The sequence below is a fragment of the Manis javanica genome, chromosome 3 (genome assembly GCF_040802235.1).
Source record: "Manis javanica isolate MJ-LG chromosome 3, MJ_LKY, whole genome shotgun sequence".
In the NCBI taxonomy this organism is placed as follows: Eukaryota; Metazoa; Chordata; class Mammalia; order Pholidota; family Manidae; genus Manis; species Manis javanica.
Window position 1 is genome coordinate 30,689,973 of NC_133158.1, and position 22,747 is coordinate 30,712,719.

General features: G+C 41.6%; 3 protein-coding genes across 9 annotated transcripts in view; 2 read left to right on the plus strand and 1 right to left on the minus strand.

The window, feature by feature from the left end:
* Nucleotides 1–372: 372 nt before the first annotated feature.
* On the minus strand, nt 373–3,677 carry FANCD2OS (FANCD2 opposite strand). Its single transcript, XM_017677884.3, is given in 4 exon segments — nt 373–1,336; nt 2,366–2,513; nt 3,143–3,227; nt 3,448–3,677. Coding segments are annotated over 2 exon segments (654 nt in total). The 5' UTR covers nt 2,479–2,513; nt 3,143–3,227; nt 3,448–3,677; the 3' UTR covers nt 373–795.
* Nucleotides 3,678–5,259: 1,582 nt separating this feature from the next.
* BRK1 (BRICK1 subunit of SCAR/WAVE actin nucleating complex) lies at nt 5,260–13,167 on the plus strand. Its single transcript, XM_017677931.3, has 3 exons — nt 5,260–5,437; nt 12,178–12,260; nt 12,530–13,167. The coding sequence occupies exons 1-3, from the start codon at nt 5,320–5,322 to the stop codon at nt 12,554–12,556; spliced, it is 228 nt and encodes a 75-aa protein (XP_017533420.1). The 5' UTR covers nt 5,260–5,319; the 3' UTR covers nt 12,557–13,167.
* A 189-nt stretch (nt 13,168–13,356) lies between these two features.
* Nucleotides 13,357–22,747, plus strand: part of LOC108408138 (von Hippel-Lindau disease tumor suppressor) — an 88,787-nt gene continuing 79,396 nt past the window's right edge. For 6 of the 7 annotated variants that reach the window (XM_073231023.1, XM_073231024.1, XM_017677912.3 and 3 more), the window contains exon 1: nt 13,357–21,712. In XM_073231023.1, the coding sequence (XP_073087124.1) occupies nt 21,388–21,712 (325 nt within the window). In that variant the 5' untranslated portion in view covers nt 13,357–21,387. The remainder of the gene's footprint in view (nt 21,713–22,747) is intronic. The other variant, XM_017677917.3, reaches the window with a different exon arrangement.

The window sequence follows — 22,747 nt, forward strand, 5'->3', positions numbered from 1 at the left end:
GTGCAACACAGAGAAAATAAGTAGTGACTCTATAGCATCTTACTCTGCTGATGGACAGTGACTGAAATTGGGTTTGTTGGGGGGACTTGGTGAAAGGGGCCGCCTAGTGAACATAAAGTTCCTCATGTAATTGTGGATTAATGACACCAAAAGAAAATCAACAAATAAATAAATAATAAAACAAAAGGTATACACTTCAGCTAAAATGGGGAGCTCTCATGTATTCTTCCAGAAAGGCCAGTTTCAGTGCTGCTAGCAAATTTTTTCTTGCTAGGCTATAAATATTTAAGATTTACTACCACCATCCACTTGTGTACTCTCCAGTGGTATTAGGCTGTGACCGGTTAGGTTTTTTATTGTTTTGGTGGGAGAAGTCATTTGTGTTTTGTTTTTAAAATTAATCCTTGAGTCACATGTAGATTTTTGACCCTTTCATCTTCATATACATAGAAATCCAGTTTCCTTCCTTGTTTCCCCATCTCATTGGGATCTTACATGTTTAAGTGAGTTCACACTAGGCTCATTGGTTTGTATGGTTTGTTTAGTGGCTCTCACATGTATGTATCAGTGCTAGTTTGATTGTCTTTTAAATGGTGATTTAACTTTACAAGGGAAAAGTTCTTCCTTGCTCAGTCACTGACCCTTTTTTGGAGGGGAAGGGAGGAAAGGGGATCCTGAATTGTCAGTGCTTGACAGAAAAGCAAGATGGCTGGTTTGATCTTGGACAAGTTTCTGTAAGCTTCAGGCACACAGCAAAGAGCATGGTAGGAGAAATGGGAATCAGATGGTGACCCTTTACTTGGAGTGCAGTAAGACAAAGGTGTACTTCTTGTATGTTGCATATAGCAGGAGGATTGAGTGCAATATCTGTTTGCACATGGTCACTGTCATCTGAATCTGAGGTTCCTTCAGTCCAGTGGGCCACTGGTGCTCCTGGCTTATGATTTTACAAAAGGCTGACTTGTCTGAAACTCTGAGGGTGCTAGTCCACTTTGGTGGCTAAGCTGTGATGACCCTGCCAAACACTGAATCCAGTCCACTGAGGCGGACAGGCTGGGGCTTCCTGACCAGCCCTTTCTTGTTCATAGTTCGGAGCTCTGACGTATGGCAAGGTAACTTGGGACTCACCCCAGGCTCCAGAAATGGTGTGTCTAGAACTAGAGTGACCTCTTGAAAGCACAGCTGTACTTCAAGGTCAGAAGGAGTATGTGGGAAGCAGGGGGAAGCCCTGAAGGGGTGCTTGGAAGAAGGTTTAGGTGTTGTATGCCGCAGCCATTGGAAGCTCTCATCCAGTGGGGTCCGTGGTGACCAGAGCTGGTATACTGCCATTGAGAGCCTTAAAAGAGAGGAATTAAAACATGTAGTTTCCCTAGCATGATTTTGGTAAGGGCATAGCCATTCAAATTCACATTTGTCTTATTGACTTTAACTTACTCTGTAGCTTAACAGATTCAAATAGATGTTAGGGTACTAATAACTCTATTAAGGATGTAGGAGATGGTAAGAAGTACTGAATCTGACAACTGCTATGTGTACTAAAACTTTATTAAACCTCATCACAAGCCTCTGAAGGAAGACTTCAACCCATTTTACAGATAAGGAAATGGGTTTGTCCAAAATGGGAGCATCCCAGTTCACCATTAGGACCTTTGCTGTGTTGGTAAATACTAAAGCCAGAACCCACAGCTCTGAGGTGGCAGAGGCTGCTGGCACTAAATGGTGAGAGCTTATTATTTGTGGTTAGACACTGAGGAATGCCACATGTTACCAAATATTTGTGACTAAGTTCCATGTGCTTTATAATGATGGTTCTCAAAAGTATGATCCCAGGACTAGCAGCTTCCGCATCATCTGGGAACATGGTAGAAATGCAAGCTCTTGGGCCCTGTATCAGACCTACTGAATCAGAAAGGGCCCTGCAATCTGCATTTTAAACAAATCTTCCAGGGGGTTATGATGTACTTATAGTTTGAGAACTTAGTTTGTTTCCTTTTGGCAACTTCAACTTTCACCTGTTTTTGACACAGGAAGCAACTCAGTGCCCTGAGCTACTTACTTACCATTTCAAAGGAATTACACCAGGCTGGAAGGGAAAAGTTTCCAGAATTTTAAGAGATCTTTCTGGTTGCTCTTTCTGTGTTTGCTGTTTGTTGTTGATCTTATCTGTGGGAGACCCAGGGGTTAACACCTTGATTCCCACTCCTCTCTACCCCAACTTTAAAGATAAAAGGAAGGGCTAGGAGGATATTGCTAATTCAAAATTTACCCAAGTAGAATGGATTTTTCCATCATTCCACTTTATAATTGCCACTGTATAAAGGGTTTTACTGAATTCAGGAGGAGCTAACATCTTTTGAGCACTTACCTCTTATGGTAAGGGGTATAGCAGATCCCTTTTTTTTCTAGCCAATTGTATTTCTCTGCCCCTTCTGTCTTCTCCCACAAAAGGTAACAGCAGCAGATTTCATCCCTTCCCATCCAGTAATCGCCCAGATGCTGTGGAAAGGTGACACCTGCACCATAGTTTGTGAGACAATTCATTTTTTAAGAATTGGTGATATTTCAAACCAGAATATTTGCCCCTGACAATGGTTAGTATAAAGGAGGTTTCTTGGTTGCTTTCAACAGGTATGTTTTTGCTGATCCGTGCACACCCTTTCACATACATGTTCAAATATCTGGGCTGCCATAGGACGAGAAGATGACACCCAAGGGACAGTTTATCTATTCCAAACAGCCTGTGCTTGTTTGATTTTTGTGCTTGATGTCATGACCCTAAGAGTATACATCTAAGATCAGGGCTGCTCCACTGGTATACCACCAAGGCCAGGAGGGTGAGGGGTACAGGGTGTTAACTCTTATGAGCATATGACCAAGAATCCCAGGATATTACCTTACTCACCTAGTAGGAGCACGTAAGGCCAGAAGTAAAAGGCTTTATCAAATGTCTGGTCTAAGCATTAAGCCTAACCAACACGGAGTGAGAGAGGGCTTCTGACCCCAGGTTTTTCCACCACTTTCAAACAATGTTTAAATAAAGATAGTTCATCCCTATTACCACCAAGAAATCCACTCCAAGAGGGGGTTGAACCTAGGAAGACAATTCAAGCCGCTCTAATAGCTCCTAGACAAGGAAAAACACCTTGTACTTCTTCCTGGCCAAGAAGCCTTCCCCTTCTTCATATCGCTCCTCCAGTTTAAAGGCAACGGCCCTTCGATTTCCGCACCTGGGAGAAGGGAAGTCAGCGTTAAAGTGCAGCTGAGATCCTCTTGGACTGTGAACTGCGATCCCGAGGGGCTGGAGCTGCCGGAGTGCGGGACGCTCCCCCTCCCAGCCGGTAGAAGGGGCTTAGATCGCTACCCGGGGGTGGGGGCCCGATGGCTCTGGCTAAGGCGGAGATGGCGGTGGGAGCCCGGGGCGGTACCACCATCTGGGCAGGGGCTCACCTACTGAACTCCACTGGCTTCACGCTCCAGAGTGGCCGCTGCTGTTCCTGGCCGCATTTTTTCTCCGCCGGGCGCCTGGCAACCGCCTTGTGACCCAGCATTGCCGGGGAGCGCGAGCCTTGCGGGATCGAAGGAAGGGGCGGTCAGGGCTCGAGGCGCCCCACAGGGATAAGTCCAGAGAAATATTCTTCACTCCAGAATAGCACCATGTCCCTAAAACTTCAGAATTACAGGGGAGAAACTGAAACAGGTGTATAGGGAGTCAAGGGAAAGAAGAGCTGAACCTGCCTTGTCCATGGAAGACAATCATAAAAAAAATTAAGGATAGATATGTGTATTTTGTTTTCTTCTTTCTGCATAAAAAGAAAATGTAAACTGATCATGAGTGCATGCTTTGTGAAGAGTCAGGCACTGTGCCTAGTGTTTTATTTATCCTTTCTCTCAATTCTCCCAACAATCAACCCATCCATGTTCTTACTCCTGTACTATACATGAAGAAACCAAAGCTCAGAGGTGTGTAAGATCTACCTCTATGGTAGATATGTGACTTGAAACTGAGATGCCTACCTTTTAAAGGAAAAGCAGATCAATCTAACTTCTCTGTGACGTGAACAAAATACTAACTTCAATAGCATCTCTTAGGAAGAATAAATACTAACTTCAATAGCATTCTGGCTTGAATGGCAAAGAGCCTTCTACATGCCTGTGGTTCAGTATTTAGGGTTGATGTTTATTATACGTTAGAAATCATTTATATGAATATGTAGGAGAGCTCAGATAGACCTGAACCTGTTTTCACATTGATACAATGAAAAGGTATTGGAGTCGAATCAGCTGGTGAAGGTCTATCACTTAGTTGGCTGTATGACCTTGAACTTCAGTTTTTTTCATCTCTACAATGAGAAAACTTTTCCAGACCTCCTTCCACAGGGTTTGTGATGGTCCAGTGAGGTTATAGCTGTAAAAGCAGCTTTATAGCTTGTAAGATTTACCTGAGTAAAGGACTGTTAGTAATGGTTTCTTCTCAGCTGCTGCTCTAAATAATCTGACTATTCAACCACAATTTTTTAAAAAAAGGCATTTACTGCACAAGGCGATTATAAATAAATATTGGTTACATAATAGTGTCATAAATAGTATACCATTGTTTGGCCATTTCCCAACTCTGGAGATTTAGTTTTCGTTTTTTGAAAAGACAATGATACAAAAAGCACCTTTGAGTTTAAAGTGTGTTTTTTCTTTTTTTACAATTATTTCTTAATTAAATGATTAGGTCAAAAAATGTTTTTTTTTTACAGCTCTTGCTATCGATTTACAAATTTCTTTCTGAAGGGATTGTGCCTGTTTACAATGTGACCACCTATTTACGAGCCTACCAATTTCCCCTCAGCCTCTCCATCACTGGGTATGAACGTTTGTTCATTTGATAAATGCAAGGTGGGACATCATGTTTCGTTATTGAAAGGCATTTAAAAAATGAGCTAAATTTAAAAGTTTAATCCGCTATGCCCAATTTATAGCTGAAACAGACACGACCTTCGTTAGGAGTAGCTGAGAGAGATTGTGACACGGGCCTACGCACACCCCTGACGACCGTAACTGCCAATAACTGGGTATGTTGGTGGGGGGCGGGTCAGGAAGGCTCTTAGCGCGTGCGCACTTCGTTCTGCCTGCTGGTGTTGAGGCTACTGTTTAACGGTCGTGGGAGAAGAGCGAAAACGCAGGCGAATACGTGACATTGCGCAGGCGCACCGCAATGCCCACGGCATGGTGGGTGCCAAAGGGATGGGGCGTAGGGGATGGCGGCGCAGGCGCACTGGAGGCCTGGAGGGTTGAGGCGCCTGCGCAGTCGCTCTTCCTTAGGCCGCAGCCATGGCGGGGCAAGAGGATCCGGTACAGCGGGAGATTCACCAGGACTGGGCGAACCGGGAGTACATTGAGGTCATCACCAGCAGCATCAAGAAAATCGCGGACTTTCTCAACTCGTTCGGTCAGCGGGAGAGCAGGGGGAGGCGGGGAGGAGGGAGGGCTCTGAGGTTGTGTGGCAGCGGCGCTGAAAGCTGTGAAGGGCTCTCCGGGAGCCCTGAGGGGCTCTTGCTGGTTGTTTCTCCTTCCGCCCTAACCCTCAGACCCCACTGGGCAGCCTGCCTAGGCTGGCTTACAAGTCCTTCCTTCTCCCAGCCAGCGCCGTCCACCCTCTGCATCTTGTCTTCTTTTCAGTAGTCTCCCTGCTTTCTTTGTGCTCCGCTTGCCTTCTAGTTACACCTTTGCATTCAGTGCGCCTTCCAGAACTCAGCTGTGGCTGTGTCACTGCTCACTGTAGACTCTTGACGGTTCCCTATCTGTCTCAGGACCCAGTCGAAACCCTTTAGTGCCAATGCCTTCTAGTCGCCCCTTCAGCCACTCTCCTGTTCGTCGCTTCCTGTCTCTCATGTTTATTGTGCTGGGGGTGGGAGGAGGTGAGGTCAGAGGTAGTGTAAGGCCCTGAAAATATCTGCCTGTATCTAGCCCACAGCAGGTGTTCTGTGTGCTTCTAACAGAACCTTTCCTAGGCATGGACTGCTCATGACAGTCCTAAATTCTTTCATTGCTTTGTATTCTTCTGGACAGAAAACCTGTAACAGATTCCCACCCCAGTTTCTCTAAGCGTTTCTTTAAGAGAACTGGGCACTGGGCAGACTTCATGTCATCTCAAGGTATAAGAATGACATCTAAGGATCTTTTCCCAACTAGTGTGCTTCTGTCCCACCAATTCAGCAACATTAAACGTGGGAAACTGATGTATAAAATATTTAGCAATGAAATATTTTCCAGCTAAAGGACTATCAAGTCTTAAGGAGTATAAAGGTGGCATTCATTTTGTGAGAAAACATCAGCAAGAGAAAGTAGATCTCAAGTGCCAGGCTTGCCCTCTCTCGGGCACTATGGGGTACACCGTATAAGAACCATTTCCTGTGTTCAAAGAATTTCTGTCTTGAAGATGAAATAAAGACGGCTTCAGAACAAAGTGGAACATTGTTTTTAATCTATTTACCTACTAGGTGTATAAGGCTTTAATCTGATGTGTTTTGGTATAATATATTTACTCACTAACCCAGGGAATTGGGGTTGAAGGTAAATATATATATGTCAATTAAACATGGTCACCCACACGACTTGGTATAGAGGTTGTAGAGAATGGTAGTCAAGAAAAATCATAGTCATCTTGTACCTTAAAATTTTTTGAGAACTGTGAATGAAGGAATATGGTTTTGTGGAAAAGGTAAGTGGGTTTGGAGATAGGAGACTCAAGTTTAAAGAAGCTAGACTAATTGATTTTAATGAACTGAAAACATTTGAGAAATACTTCGTTACCCTGCTACTCATTCTGGGTTTCCTCAGAGGTTTTTTTTTAAAGTTCTGTGCAAATTTTTCCAATGTTAGTTCTTAGTTTCTCCTTCTTCCTGCAGAGCTGAACAATTATTGGGGCATTCACAGCATTCTTTACTCATAATATTCCCTCAGAGGAAGAGCCAGATAAGAGAAAACAAAATATTGCGTGCTAGGGGAAGGATGGAATGGTGACAGAATCACAGCTTTGAGACTGTGGCTTAGTCTGGAGAGGCAATGGAAAGTGGTTGGAAAAATCACTGACATGGAGAGTTTTACCTTTAAGACTTGCTGGAGTTAGTATTATACATAGTATTCAAACAAAAGTCAGTTCAATCAATAAAGTATCTGAAATAACAAGTCAAACCTGGGTTTTTAAAAAGTTTAAAGTGATCTAGCATCTTTGTCCTCCAAATTTAGATCTTGGGTAATGTAATAACTTTATTTCTTATCACTGAATTGCATTGAAAGACTTTTAATTCACATAACATCTCCTACATAAATATTCTTTGCATATCACACCCACTATATTTGTAGTTTGTGAGTCTTAGAACTCACTAAAAATTGAAGAGTTTGAGCTTAGGTTTTGCAGAGGGGAAATGTTTCTTACTTTATGAGTGAGGATATACCTGCTCTGAGATTTTATCAAGTATGTGTGAGTCACATTCTGTGATGAGAAAAAGCATTTTTTTTCCCCTCAAGATTTCCAATTCTAAACTGAGGAAGTAGACACACAGAATTCCAATCTTTAAGAGCCAGAACAAATGGCTTCTCTTACTTTAGGCTATTATTCTCCCTTAAAGGGATGATAACATCCTAGTGTTTGGCATACTTACTGGCATAGCTGGTTTTTTCAGATTTTTGGAAAATGAATTTAATCCTTTTAAAGAGAACAATTAATTAAAAGTAAAAACAGAATTATGAAGCAAGTTTAAAAGTTAAAGCAGTTTGACTTAGCACTTAAGTATACCTGAGGCAAATTCCTGAAGACTGACAACTTCACTTCATGGTACAAGTGTTTAGACAAAGACCAGCAGGCTGAGGAAATGGATAGATCATAAAGATACATTTACATACATTGTCTTGATATTGGATGAATCAGGATGAGCATGTGTGGGATGTTTTTTCCTATTCTAAGCCCTTAGCATGACTCCTCAGTTCTGATGTGTGTCTCTGAGCCCTGTATTTATGATAGTATGATTTGGTTGTGCATAGACTTAATAGTTTACTTTGAGGAGGCATCTGGAACTCTCAGAAAATGGCATCAGTTCTACAGTCCTCACCCTAAACACAGAGTCTGTGTAGATTATGTACTTTGGAGAGAAAACATTTTTCCAAGATAGCTAGTGACTTTCTGAACGGTTTTTACCCTGTAAAAGCTGGGGAGAATATAGAGTTACAGCCACTGTGGTTTTCACTTCAGTATTGCAGGACCACCGGAACCTGAAGGCACACAGATCATAATTCATAATTCAGTGATAGCACTAATACTGGGCCTGTTCTGTACTTTGGTGAAGTTTCTAAAAATAGTCACAGTTGATAACTTCTTTTATACCTTTTTTTCTGATTCCAAAGCAGAGAAGTATAATGAAATAATAGAAAAATAGAGAATGTGTTTTTTTAATTTTTTTGTTTGCTTTTTAAAAAAAATTATTAAAGTATCATTGATAAACAGTCTTATGGTTTCATATAAATAACAATGGTTTCAGCATTTAACCCTTATTATCAAGTCTTACCCTCTCTATTACAGTCACTATCAATATAGTAAGATGCTAATAGAGTCATTCATTGTCTTTTCTGTACATACTCCCTTCCCTATGACCTACCTATATTGTGATTGTGAATTATAGTGCACCTTAATCCCCTTCTCCCTCCCCACCCACCAGCCCCTCCTCTTTGGTAGCCACTAGTCCCTTCCCAGTGTCTGTGAGTCCACTGCTATTTTGTTCCTTCAGTTTTGCTTTTGTTTTTATACTCCACAAATTAGTGAAATCATTTGGTATTTGTCTTTCTCTGCCTGGTTTATTTCACGAGCATAATACCCTCTAGCTCTACCCGTGTTGTTGCAAATGGTAGGATCTTCTCTTGTGGCTATACTAATGCTAATCATAATGCCCCCTTTCTTTTTCCCCGCCCTTATCCCTCCGTTCCCTCCCATCCTCCCCAGTCCCTTTCCCTTTGGTAACTGTTGGTCCATTCTTGGTTTCTGTGAGTCTGCTGCTGTTTTGTTCCTTCAGTTTTCCTTTGTTCTTATACTCCACATATGAGTGAAATCATTTGGTACTTGTCTTTCTTCTTGGCATGTCTCTTTTTATGTGAAATGACAGGTTGCCAATTGTAACATTCATGCTCTTACTGAGCAGCATATGTGATGTGCTTCTAAAAACCAACTGAAGGAGACTGGTCCAGTTAGGCAGTCCTGCCAGTGGAGATGTATCCAGGAAAAGGCACTGAGGTACTTCTGCTCAAGTTAGACCTGGGAATTACAAGCAGTAGCAGATTAAAACAAATAAGATTAATAAGAAAAATGAAGAATATCCAGAATAGACAAAACCATATAGACAGAAAGATTAATGGTTGCCAGGAGTAGGGGGAGACAGAATAAGGAATGACTACTAATAGCTACGAGGGCTTATGAGAATGTTTTAAAATTAGATTATGGTCTTGTAATATCTTTGGATGTAGACAGACAGCAACTACACTTATTGTGATGAGTGCTTAGTAATGTATTTAATTGTTGTATCACTATGTTGTTTGTACACCTGAAGCCAGTACAGTGTTGTATAATACCTGTATTTCACTAACTAAGCAAATAAATAGATAAGATGATGGTGATGACTGCGCAACTCTTAACTATTCTTAAAACCATTGAATCGTGTACTTTAAGTAGGTGAACTTTATGGTACAGAAGTTACGTATCAGTAAAGCTATTTTTAGAAAAGAATAATGAAGAGTAGCAATGAAGATGGATGAGTGGGAAAGGATCCAATATGGAAACAAAAACAGAAAATTGAACTAGGAAGTAGAAGAGTCCAGCGGTAAGTAAATTTAAGAGGTGTGAGGAATAAATTAACAGCCCCAGAGGTTGAAGAGGATGGTAGCAGTGTGCATGGGACAGTGGGGTGGGAAGAGTAGCCCTGGGCCTTGAGGGAGCTGGGTTCTGAACCAAGCTCTGCTGGTATTTTGTCCCATCAGTGATCCAGTGTGGGCCTTGGATTCCCGGCTTTTTAGATTAGTGGCATCACACTGGAGTCAGTCTTTTGTTTCACTAACATACCAGAATCCATCTTTTTTTTTTCCTCCTCAGTAAAAATATCTGTATCAGGAAAGATGTTAAGGTTACAAAGATTAATAAGAGGCAGTTTAAAGATAAAAAAATCTGCCTTTGATCAGTTCATTCTAATGGGGAAACAGACATGTAAATTATAAATTACAAGTATGTAAGTATCTTTTGACTTTGTAGCTTGAACATTTTCTCATGTCATTAAATATTCTTCAAAATTGTAACTTTTAATGGCTGTTTTAATGGTCTCAGAAATATGTCACTCTTTATCCAGTCATTCCTAAGTAATAGTAGTGAACATTCTTATTTATTAAATCTCTATCCAAATGGGAAGTGATAACCTAAGACCAAGTACCTAACTTACAAATTAGAAATTCAGCCATAAATGTTTAGGTAAATGCAGAAGAGGGAGAAGTGTACTCATCTGGGAGAGATGCCTCAGAGATCCAGTTTGAACTGAGCCTTCAAGGAGAATGTTTAGACAGGCAAGTAAGATTTGGACATGATAAAACTGAAGTTGAGGCAAGATCAGGATGTAGAAAGATTTATCAAAATGGATGCCAAAGTGTTTCGGCATAACAGCCAGGGAAGAGATGAAAAGGAAGGTTGTGAGCCAAGTGTTTACCACTGAGTGGGAAAGTGTCTCGGAGAGTGGACGTTTTACATTTAAGAAATGAAGATGATTGAGAGATGACTGAACAACAGCATGGGAGGGGGTAGTAGGAAATGAACAACATGCCTAGAAACCCTTTTCTCCCATACATTGAGAATAGTTTAGAAACCTTTTTCTCCCATTTGTTGAGAATAGTTGGGGAAAAGAGTAGCCAAGTAGTTTCTTTTAAAGAGGTTTGCAGAGGAAAAGGTATTTTAGAGAAAATCTGAGTTCCATTTTGGGTGAAGTAGTGCGAGAAGAAGATTGGAAAAGGTGAAGGAAGAAAAGGCACTGTGCTGTTTTCACAGATGAATGTGACTCCACTGGATATTCTCCAAGCTTCTCTTGTTCAGAAAAGCAGGCGCAGATACTGATGAAACATTGAGTGCTCTCGTGAAACAACGACCTGCCTTCCATGAGCTCGGAAACACTGACACCTTCCCTCCTTCCCATAGTCTCTGCTGCCTTCTCAGCTTCTCTTTTTCTTCCTTATTGAGATTCTTTTCTTCCTCTTGTCATTTTCCCTCTCTTGAACTTCTTAATTTGCGTATTAGCAAGTGGCTGTCTGAACAGCTTTTTGTTTTCTGTTGCTGCCATATTTAGCACAAGTGTATCAGCTTAACCCACATAAGTATATTATTTTACAGTTGTGTAAATCAGAAGTCCACCACTGGTTCACTGGCCTAAAATCATGGTGTGGACAGAGCTTCAGGAGGCTCTGGGATGGGATCTATTTCCTTGCTCAGTGAGTTGTTGGAGGCGTTTAGTTTCTCCCAGTGGTGAGTGAGACCCCCATTCCCTTACTGGCTGTCAGCTCGGGGCTGTCCCCAGCTTTTAAAGGTCACTCAGATCCCTTGACTCATGGCTCCCTTCCTCCACTGTCAAAGCCAGCAGTAGCAGTTGAGTCCCTGTCACACTTTGAATCGCTTCTCCTCCTCCCAACTTCCTTGCCTTTCTCATCTGCATTTGTGGATTTGTGATTGCAGTGGGCTCACCTGGATAATCCAGGATCTCCAGGTCCTTAACCTTAGTCACATCGCAAAGTGCTTTTGTCATGTGGGGGACAAATTCACGGGTTCTAGAACTAGGGCAGGGACATCTTTGGAGGCCTTTATTCTCTGCCCACCACACCTTGTAGGAAGTTAGCAGGTCCACTCTGAGCTGCTGTGCTTCTAAGACAATGCTCACCTTCTCCTCCCCACTCCCTGCTTTGACCTGCTCCCGTTTGTACTCTACATGATACGTCAGTCCTGTTCTTCAGCTTGGGGTGGTGGTGGTGGTGGTGGTGGTGGTGGTGGTGGTGGTGGTGTGTGTGTGTGTGTGTGTGTGTGTATGTGTGTGTGTGTGTGTGTGTGTGTGTGTGTGTGTGTGTGTGTGTCTGTGTTTGGAATGACTTTAATCCTGAATATCAGTCTCCTTCTACCAGATATGTCTTGTCGTTCAAGACTTGCAACGCTAAATGAGAAATTGACAGCCCTCGAACGAAGAATCGAGTACATTGAAGCTCGGGTAAGTATGATGGGCACGGCACTCCCTCATGAGGCTAGGCAAGGGCTGTACAAGAGAGAATGCACATTTCTGCCTACTGCTGCAACAAACCTGGAAGCAGAAAGAGGCTTAGCGAAGTTGGGTACCTTGCCTGGATTTGAACCAGGTTTCTGGGACTCCAAAGCTGTCATCTTTTCTACCACTCCCAACTACCTAGGACCTAAAATAAGATTTTTTTAAGGCCTTGCTAATCCTTTTGAATTTATCTAATTGTCAGTTTCCTTTGACAGGTGACAAAAGGTGAAACGCTCACCTAGAATTGTGCCACGCTGCTGCTGGGAAGTTGCTTTACAGAACACAGGCCTACATGGGAAAGGCCCCAGCAGCCTTCAGCTCCTAACTCTTTCCTTAAAGAGCAACAGGGCTTATTCTGGTTTTTCTTTTTTCAAGTGTGGCCTTTGGGCTCTGCCATATACATGTGGGAGTACGATGTGGCATGTCGGGAGAAGTCTAGGGGAGCTCCTGGAAACATTAGGCATTTTACCTTTTCAGTAACATTTTGTAGAACTGCTTGTCAATGTATTTCAGGCGCTCAGAGCCAAAAGCCTGGGACTCCTTGTTAAGGTCCTCCCCGCCTCTCTCTCTCTCTCTCAGACTTTCCTTACAGCTCTCATTGCCTGTGCACTGGTTCTGTAAACAGTCTTTATCTCCTCCCCACCTTTGGTGGAAGGTGGGAGGTGGTCCTGGCTGCAACACTCATGTGGGCAAGGTGGCTGCCAGAAAGTGTTGCTGCTAACCCACCAGTTGTTCTTTTGGGGAGTTCAAGGCCAGGCCCCCACCTGACTTGAAGGGACATTTTCAGAATTTTCTTTCTGTCACTTGGGGCATCTTTGCCTCTCATATTTCCCTAATAAACTCCTCAACTTTATCTGACTGCTGTGGTTGTGGTGGGGAGAGGAGCTAAAGATGGGGCTCAGCGTTCCACAGAAATCTGATGGGTGGGGTGATTATTCTACATAAAATTGTCACAGGTAGCCATTTGATCAAAGTCTAGGTGGCTTACCAGACAGAGCCCCCAAGTTTGGTCTTTGAGCTGAGGAATTCATTCGGGGAATCATTTGATCATCAGTAGGCATTTGCCAAGTACTTACTATGTAGGCATGTTATGCTCCAATAAAAGATGCAGCATCGAATCAGGCGTGATGCTTACCGTCTGTTGAAATACCAGCATCCACACAATTTAACCACAGTCCAGGGCAGACTTAGTTTTATAAGGTATAAGCTAAATGTCTACTCCTTTTGAAAAGTGATAATTTAAACAGAAGACTCTAAAACTTTTCATCCTAACATCCAAAACTTTCTATAAACTAGAGCCGACCTACTTCTAGAGGCTCATTCCCTGTGTAGAATCTCCCTTTTAGTCATAGAGAAGTCATTATGCTCTGTACACAAATTTCCCCCTATTCAAATCAGAGTTGCCATTCAAGGTATAGCTCAAGTCAGTCTCCTCCAGAAAGTTCTCCTGGACTTTACTTTTTCATTCAATACTGCCCTTTTCCTTTTCTTCACCCCTCCCATCCTACCATGCTAACACTACACTTCAGCTCTGGATTTGATCTTGTTATGAATTGTTCTCTGATAAAGTGCCTGCATCTTTTCCTGTACTTCCCAGCTAGGTGCCTTTTAGAAGGTGAGGAGTCAACAAATATCAATCGAATTAGCTTGCATAGCTCAAGCTTTGCACTCTTACATCATTTTAGAACTCCTGCTTAGACCTTTGGAAGACCATTTTATGTAATACCTTCATTTGAAACTAGGATTTTACCAAGGAGGCAAAATTGACACCCTTTACTCTGGTAAGTGCTGTTTTTTGAACATTATTCAGCTCATCAGAGTGCTTGAAACTGTCATTTGAGCATCCCTCTACTTGCTAGATGGGATGATGCCCAATTACTGAATTGCTTAATAAAGTCAATTAGATCTTCCAGTTTAAAAAGTCACGAGTTCATTATTCATAATAGCTCCCTTATCCCTTCCAGGATAAAGAAGAAAGTACTTGTAAAGTTCAGGTTTTAGGTTACCTGCTGCTCTGCCGTCAGATGTTTGTTGAGTTCCTGCTCTCAGTGTAGGACTATAACATGAGAGAGTAATGGGCCAAAAGTGATGGTAACTTATAGAGGAAAGAAATGCCCTTCATTTAATGAAATCACATGTGAAAATGTTCAATACATTTTTTATGGTCCTATAGATACTAATCTGTTAATTTATTGATAGCAAAGTAATAATTCTAAAAATAGTGCCGTAAATAATGCCATATTGTTAATGGTAGCCTGCTAGTTGTAAAGAGAACTGGTAACAGTTGGTGTAGGAAACAAGTGTACCCAGCCTCCTCTACTGGTAGTAATTCCTTTATCCTCCCCTGCACTTCACACGATCAGAGTGCTTTCCTGTGTTATCACCCACTTTATGAAACAAGGCCCTGTTTCACTCGAGGACACATAGCTGGTATGGTCTGTCATTGAGTGTTGCCGTGTACTAGATGTTCTGAGTGCTACATGTGTTCTGTTTCATTTAATCCTCAAGCCCTAAGACATAGGTATTCTCTCCATGTGACAGGTGAGGAGCAAGCTTAGAGAGTCTTCGCATATTGACCGAAGTTACACAAAATAAGAGGAGGTGCTGAGTCTTGAGATTACCTGACTTGCACTGCTCTAACCATTCTTCTGCTTCTGAATGTAGATAGCCAGATAAAACTTACTTTCTTGTTCCTAGTCCAGTGCCTTCACTGTACTCAGATACTTGCATGCAAATACACATCTATGTTAGCCTTAAATGCCTCCTCACCATCCTTCCTTGCTATGTCTGGCAAACACTGCATTGATGTCTGTAGCATCTAGGTTCTCTTCTTCAGCTTCCTTTCTCTGAAGGTTTAATTGTATGTATGTTGTATTTTAAAGAAGTCTTACATAATGAATTTAATCAACTCTTGTACTGTCTCTCGCTGTCTTGTACAGAGTTCTGGAGCCAAAAGAAGTAGCTACATCCCCCTTCTGAAAGACCATTTTTGGTCAGGCCCCAGAAACTGGTATTTTAAGTTGCACATCTTTGCTCATGGGTCACTGTAGCCCATAAATAATGTTATTCTAAACCACCATTTATTTTGTTCCCAAGGTGTCACTTCAACTTAATGCAATTACAGTCCTGAAATACTAGTATTTCACCCTGAGGATGATAAAGTTACATTTTATATTTTAATCTACATTTACTAAATTATTCCTTTTTTAAACATGTTTAATCACTATGACAAAACTTGTTGACAGCATAGTTGTTTTGAGTTGAACTGTAAGGAAACAGTTTCAAAGAGGTTAAATATACCCAGATTTTCTGAATTCACATTGTTCTCAGTCACTTCATCATAATAAAAAATTGGATTGATTTCTTTTTCTTCACCCCATGTTAGACAGTATAGGGAAGTTATCCACATTATGTCTCTTCCTTTCCTCATAAAATCACAATGATTTCTGAAGAAGTCTGATTCTGAAAGACTTTCCTGTTTTCTAATATGAGAAATGTGCTAAATATGGAAAATCTCTCATCCATCCATATGAACCTTCAAGAGAACTTCTTTATTTTCTTATACTTGGAAATTTTTTCTACCTGTAATTTGTTTTAATTCACATATTATTGAAAAAATAAAAAAAGGAGTTTGAACCAGTGAGCTGTTTGGCTTGAGTAGGTTATAAATCTCTTGATTGTAAAGCAGTTTTCAGTCTCTAAAAACAGCTTGAGCTGGATTTCAGAAGCAGGAAGAAATGAGGAACTGATGTTTTTGGCATTAGAGATATGCCAAGTTGTCATCTTGCTCTTGTTACTTAGTACTTTGAACTTCCAACCTTTAATGGAGCTAAATCTGTGTTTGTAAACATTATTTGTTAAAGCAAGCCTGTTCATCTCTAAGCTCCATTCCAGCATTTGCACTCAGTTTCATACTGTTGCCTGCCAAAAAAAAGGTTTCCCCTACTTTTCCTCTGGATAATGTGAGTTAAAATACTTTGGCAGTTTGCAGACAGTTAGTGCCATTAGTAACTTTAGAAAAATATAGCTGCTTTTTTCTAAAGGTGGCATGGCTGTCAAGTGGATTATGCAACAAGAAAATCAGGTGGACTTAAAGTTTTCAGGTTTATTTTCTGAAGAAAAGCCAGCTTGTACACTAAGTTGTCCAAAGGCTGGGATTAGGTAGAGCTAAAACTCACAGAACTTTATGGTAAGAGAGAATTTCAAGGATATCTAATCCATTCCTGCCATTTAGAAATAAACAAGCCCAGACAGGCTGTGTGACATGATCATCCACTTACTTGCTGGCAAGTCCAAAACTAAAACCCAGATCTTATTTCCAGATCAGTATCAGAGCCAGTCAGGGTCTCATAAATCAGTTTTCTGTTTTAAGGCCATGCTGGACTTTAGCCCTTCCCTAAATCTCATTGACAGTTTGAGAGAGCTAAAGGACAATTGTTGGTCACATTTAGCTAAGTGGAATCCATTGGCACCAATGTTTGCATTTGAAAAGACTGAGACAGGGTTTCCTTTGGCACCTTTGGGCTTGTTGAGTCTGGCAAGCAGGAGGTGGGTATTGTACTTTACCATCTGCATTCCCCATCCATAACATTTTTTTTTCTTTCTTTTCTTTAAATTAATAGGCTATTTTTTGGAGCAGTCTTAGATTTACAGAAAATTGAGTAGACAGTACAGAGTTCCCATATGCCCCCTTCCTTGTTCACAGCTTCACCTAATATTAGGGCTGATATATTTGTCAAAACCAATGAACTAATATTGATACACTGCTGCTAACTGAAGTTAATATTTACATTAGGGTCCAGTTTTTATGTTGCACCATCTGTAGGTTTTGACAAATGCGTAACGTCGTGTATCCACCACAGTATCGCGCAGAGTAGCATCACTGCCCTAAAATCCACCCTGCCCCACCCCTTCATTCTTCTCCCTGCTACCACCCCAAGCAACCAATGATCTTAGTGTCTATAATTTTGCCTTTTCCAGAATGTCATCATGTAGCTGGAATCACACAGTATGTAGCCTTTTCAGATTGGTCTCTGACTAAGCAACATGCATTAAAGCTATTCTTTGTCTTTTTTTTCTGTATTTAATTAATTATTTTTTTATTAAGGTATCACTGATATGCAATCTTTTTTTATTTAATTAAGGGTATCATTGATTTACAATCTTATGCTCAGGATTCACATGAACAACATTGTGGTTAATACATCCCCCCTATTATCAAGTCCCCACCACATACCCCATTTCAGTCACTGTCCATCAGCGTAGTAAGATGCTATAGAGTCACTACTTGTCTTCTCTATGCTATACTTCCTTCTCTGTGCCCCTCCCATATTATGTGTGCTAATCATAATGCCCCTTAATCCCTTCCCACCCACCCTCCCCAGCCCCAACCATAACATTTAAAAACATTTTTTATTGTGAAACAATTTCCAGGGTTGTAGAAAAATTGAAAGAACAGTACAAAAAAAAATTCTATATATTCATATAACATTTTAAAATTGAGATTATTTTATCCTCAAATCTAAATGTGATAATCTTAGTGTGACTTTAAGAGTAAACATGGAAAATATGTGCATTATAAGGGGAAACTACAATTTTTTTTAAAGAGTAAAATAATTCCATTTTAATAAATGTTAACTAATTCAGTTTGGCTTTGATAAACATTTTGCCTAAGAAGTTATTTTTTTGTATTAAATGTTTATGTATGAGGCACTAGAGATAAAATGGTAAGAAACAGACATGTAGTTTCTACTCTGGAAGCTTACAGCATAGTCATTATTCACTGTATTTTCCCAAGCAGTCCAAAGATACCAAAGTAACATTTGCAGAAAAACCTCAGGAAAAAATAATATACACAGGAACAATGCAGTATCAGCAGGCTAAAATTTTATTGTATGTGGAAATTAAGTTTTTTATTTCGCTTTTTGATGATTTTATTTTTTTACCTTTGTAAAAATAGCATATCAGTACATATAGATTGTAGGTACACCCAGATGTTTGAGAATCATTACAAATTAGCCTGGATAAAAGAACTACTGAAACTCAACAATAAACAATCTAATAAAGAAATGGACAAAAGATTTGAGCTAACACATCAGAGACAAGAAGGATGGCAAACTCACAAAAAGATGTTTAGTATGGTCAAGTCACGAGGGAAATAACAGATTAAAACTGCAATAAGATACCAGTATATGATCTGTTAGAATGGCTAAAGTGTTTTTTTTAAAGAACAAAAAAACCTGATAATACTATGTAGATAAGGGTGTGGAGCAGCTGAAACACTCCTACATTATTGGTGGGAATGCAGAATGGTACAGCCAGTCTGGGAAAACAGTTTAGCAATTTCTTATAAAGTTAAATATACACTTAGCACATTACCCAGTAATGTAACTCCTAGATGATTCTAACCTAGGAGAAATGAAAATGTACCTTCACACACAAAAAACACTGTACGCAAATATTTATAGGAGCTTTATTCCTGGTTGCTAAAACTGGAAACAACTTGGCTTTAGCTGGTAAATGGATAGTGGGGAATAGTACATGGCAATGAAAAGGAATAAGCTGTCAGTACATGCTACAACATGGTTGAATCTCAAATGCATTATGCTAAGAGAAGAATGACTCAAAAGACAACATACTGTATGATTACTACATTTTGAGTGGGAAATGGAATATTCTGTATTTTTATTGTGATGGTATTTTGTCAAAACTCAGATAAATTTAGGGAAAAATAGCCTACATAAATGCACATCAAACTCATGATAGCTGTTGCCTCTTAGGGGGAAGGAAGGAAACAGGACCAGGATAGAAGTTGAAGTATATTTTAGCCTCATCATTTCTGTTCTCTTTAAAAAAAAAAGGGTGGAGGGGGACTGAATATGACAACACTGTCAGTCTTACATGGTGAGCTTATCAGTGATTGCTTTATTTTTGTACCTTCTGTTTTTAGTTGGTCAAAATATAAAAAAGGCAAAATACAGCCTCCTAAAAGAAATTTTAGAAAAGGCAGAAAAGTAGAAGGGAAAAAAAATCACCAGTGGTCTTAAAACATTCGGTGCATTTTCTTCTATTCCTCTCTGTGTTTGTTTCTGCATAGTGGAAAGTGTACTGTAAAAACAGTATAGCCTGTAGTTTTACTTAGTGTATCCTAAACATGTTTTCCTTTCTCTTATATGATCTTTGTAAACATTAGCAGTGATGTCAATCTTTAGGCCTGTATTTATCTAAACAACTGCTCTCATTTTAGGGATGTAGGTATTACTATAATATTAAACTGGTTTCATCTCTTTACCTTGGGAATACAAATGAGGGTGTTTGCATGAATCTTGCAAATTACGATGGCTCTGAGCCATTGTATTTTGAATAATAGGAAGTCCTATTTTTCCCTGGAGTTTTCCTTCACAAATGTTTCCATGTTGTTAATGTTCAATACAGCTGGAGGTCCCCTTCACTGCTGGTCACTTAATCCTGCTGGAGGCCATCAGGAAAAGCCATCTCTTTGTATAATGCACTATCGAGGAGAGCCGTCGGAGAAATTACCTAGGTTCAGGGTGTTCTTTTGTAGATTTGTCTGACTCAGATTCACCCGTTTATAATAACTGCTGCTATTGGCTGAAATGCTTACTATATGCTAGTACTGAATACTTTTCCACTTAATCCACACTTTTATGATATACTTCTTAAAAATGCCAGATTCAAAGATGAACGATTAAAGCCTCAGAGAATTTAAAGAATTTTGCTGAGCATCACATATCTGAAGCTACACCTGGAATGAGAACCCAAGTGGGTGTGAATTCAGAGGGCGCAGAGACTGCAGTGTGAATAGTTATTCCCTTTTCAACTTTCCTTTGACCCTCTGACTATGTCCAGGAGAAAGTTGGTTTGACAACTAATACTTAGCATCTAACATCTAGCACTTGGCTAACCTTCTGAACCAAGAAAGCTGGCTCAGAGCCTTTTACAGACAGTAGATAAACTTTAATAACAACTGTTTTGTTTGAATTCATTTCCACTGTTGAGGCATACCTCAGAGAGATTGCAAGTTCAGTTCCAGACTACTGAAGTGAAGTGAATATCATGAAAATGAATTTTTTTGGGTTTCCCGGTGCATATAAAAGTTGTTTACACTATAGTCTGTTTAAAGTGTGCAGTGGCATTTTGTCTTAAAAAAATATACATAGCTTAATTTAAAATATGGCTAAAAATATGCTGACCATCATCTGGACTTTCAGGGAGTTGTACTGAACACAGATAACCATAACGAATACAGTAATAATAAAGTTTGCAAAATTGAGAGAATTACCGAAATGTGACAGAGACAAGAAGCGAGCAAATGCTGTTGGCAACACGGCACCAATACTTGTTGGAGGAGGGACTGCCTCAAGCCTTCAATGTGTACAAAACGCAGTATCTGCAAAGCTAAATAAAGTGACTGCGCAGGAAAGCAACATGTGCCTCTACTCTTCCGTGTCAAATGCTAATGAATTTTCATTGATGGTTGTGATAGATTTATTTTTAAACTTAATTGCTTGCACTTACATAGAAAACTGTACCTTTGGAAGGAAGTACAAAAAACTGGCAATACTTGTCTCCACGGACTCTTCCTGGGTGGCTGGCGGAACTGGGATCAGAGGGAAATTTTATTATACTCTCCTGTACAGAATTCTAATTTTGTTAACCAAAATGGGGAGAAGAAAAACTTTATTAATGAGAAAACTATTAAATAATACCGCAAATGGTAGGGAAAATATGGCAAAACCCCCGGAGGTCTCAAAAGAATGAATGAGGCGAAGGAAACAGTCAAAAATTTAACAGAAGTGGGAGAAACTCCGATTTGCCGAAGGCCCGGAGCGGGCAGGTGTGCGCGGGCGCCACTCCCCCTCACTACAGACGCGGCCTTTATGGCGCATGCGCACAGACTCAAGGCGGCCATCTCCGAGTGCGCAGTCCATCCCTAACCGAGAGCGCGCGAAAACTGCACGCACGTCGGTGCGGGACACGCACGCCCCGCCCCGCCGTGCGGCCCGCGAATCCTAAGGTGGCGAGGCCTCGGTTGTCTAGTCTCCGGGAGGTAATGCCCCGGAAGGCAGGGAACGTGGAAGAGGCTGAGGCGGGCGCCGACGAGTACGGCCCTGAGGAGTACGGTCGGGAGGAGTCAGGCGCTGAGGAGTCCAGCCCGGAAGAGTCCGACCCGGAGGAACCGGCTGCTGAGGAGGAGATGGAGGCGGGGCGGCCGCGGCCGGTGCTGCGCTCAGTGAACTCGCGCGAGCCGTCCCAGGTCATCTTTTGCAACCGCAGCCCGCGAGTGGTGCTGCCCGTGTGGCTCAACTTCGACGGCGAGCCGCAGCCATACCCGACGCTGCCGCCCGGCACGGGCCGCCGCATCCACAGCTACCGAGGTAGGCGAGCGGGGGTCGCCCTGTGAGGGCCCGGCCGCGCAGTAGGCCCGAGGACCGCAGTAACGGTGGCACACGCGCTCAGCGAACCCCCTCCCCGACCGGGGGGCAGGTGCTGTTGTCATTATTACCGTTTCACGCATGAGGAACTGAGGCCCCAGAGAAGTTGTGACAGACCCAAGTTGGCGCTGCTAGTAACTGGCTGCTCATTTTTCTTCAAAAGGCGGAATAACTTACATTCGGTGGTGGTTTTTTCCCCCTTTCAGTGTGTATTTACCCCTAAAAGTAGTGCTCCATTCCATACGCTCCTTTGTTAAGCCTGTGGAAGGGAGAATCTCACATTCAGTGACGTCCACAGTTGGCCGGGTCCGCGTAGGGCCCCTTCTTGCGTGGTAGAGCGCAGTCCTGTGGGGGAGAAAGACGATTGTATCAACAAATAACCAGCCAGGGTCACAATTGCTGCAATAGGAACGGAGCACAGCAGGCAGTGGGAGCTTGGAGCCGCCACCTGCTCAGTGAAGGGAGGCCGTGTTTGGTTTCAGTAAAGGAGGGCTTCCCAGAGAAGAATGGAGTCCGGCAGGATGGAGGGCAGCTAGCCAACCCAAGACAGCAGGAGTTGAGAGTTCTAGGAAGAGGAAACTGCCTGGACTAACACTCGGAACCTTGGAGAAGGAGAGAGCTTGGAATGGTGGGAGAGGAAACCTGAAATGTATTGAAGAATGGGAGCCATCGAAAGTTTCAAAGCCAGGAAATGACACTGCCAGATTTAATACTGAAAAGCTCACCCAGGTTGCATAGTGGTTTAGAGGAGGAAGACTACGAGTGAGGTACCACTTAGGAAGCTGTTGTGATAACTCAGGTCGGAGCTAACTAGGCCTTACTACCTAAGGAGGCAGCAATCTTCTGTGGCTTTCAAGAACAGAAGTAGTCCTAGGCACCGTTAATTTTCTCAGCCTCCTTGGGAGGATCCTAATGGCCCTTTTTCCTTTGGGGTGGTGTACTCAATAATGCTACTCATTTACTCTTTTTTTTTTATTA

Bases quoted from the DNA above. Each gene is read 5' to 3' on its own strand.
- BRK1 (XM_017677931.3), top strand. From the start codon at position 5,320: ATGGCGGGGCAAGAGGATCCGGTACAGCGGGAGATTCACCAGGACTGG. The intron at 5,438-12,177 runs GTCAGCGGGAGA...TCCTTCTACCAG, and splicing joins GGACTTTCTCAACTCGTTCG to ATATGTCTTGTCGTTCAAGA. The intron at 12,261-12,529 runs GTAAGTATGATG...TTCCTTTGACAG, and splicing joins TCGAGTACATTGAAGCTCGG to GTGACAAAAGGTGAAACGCT.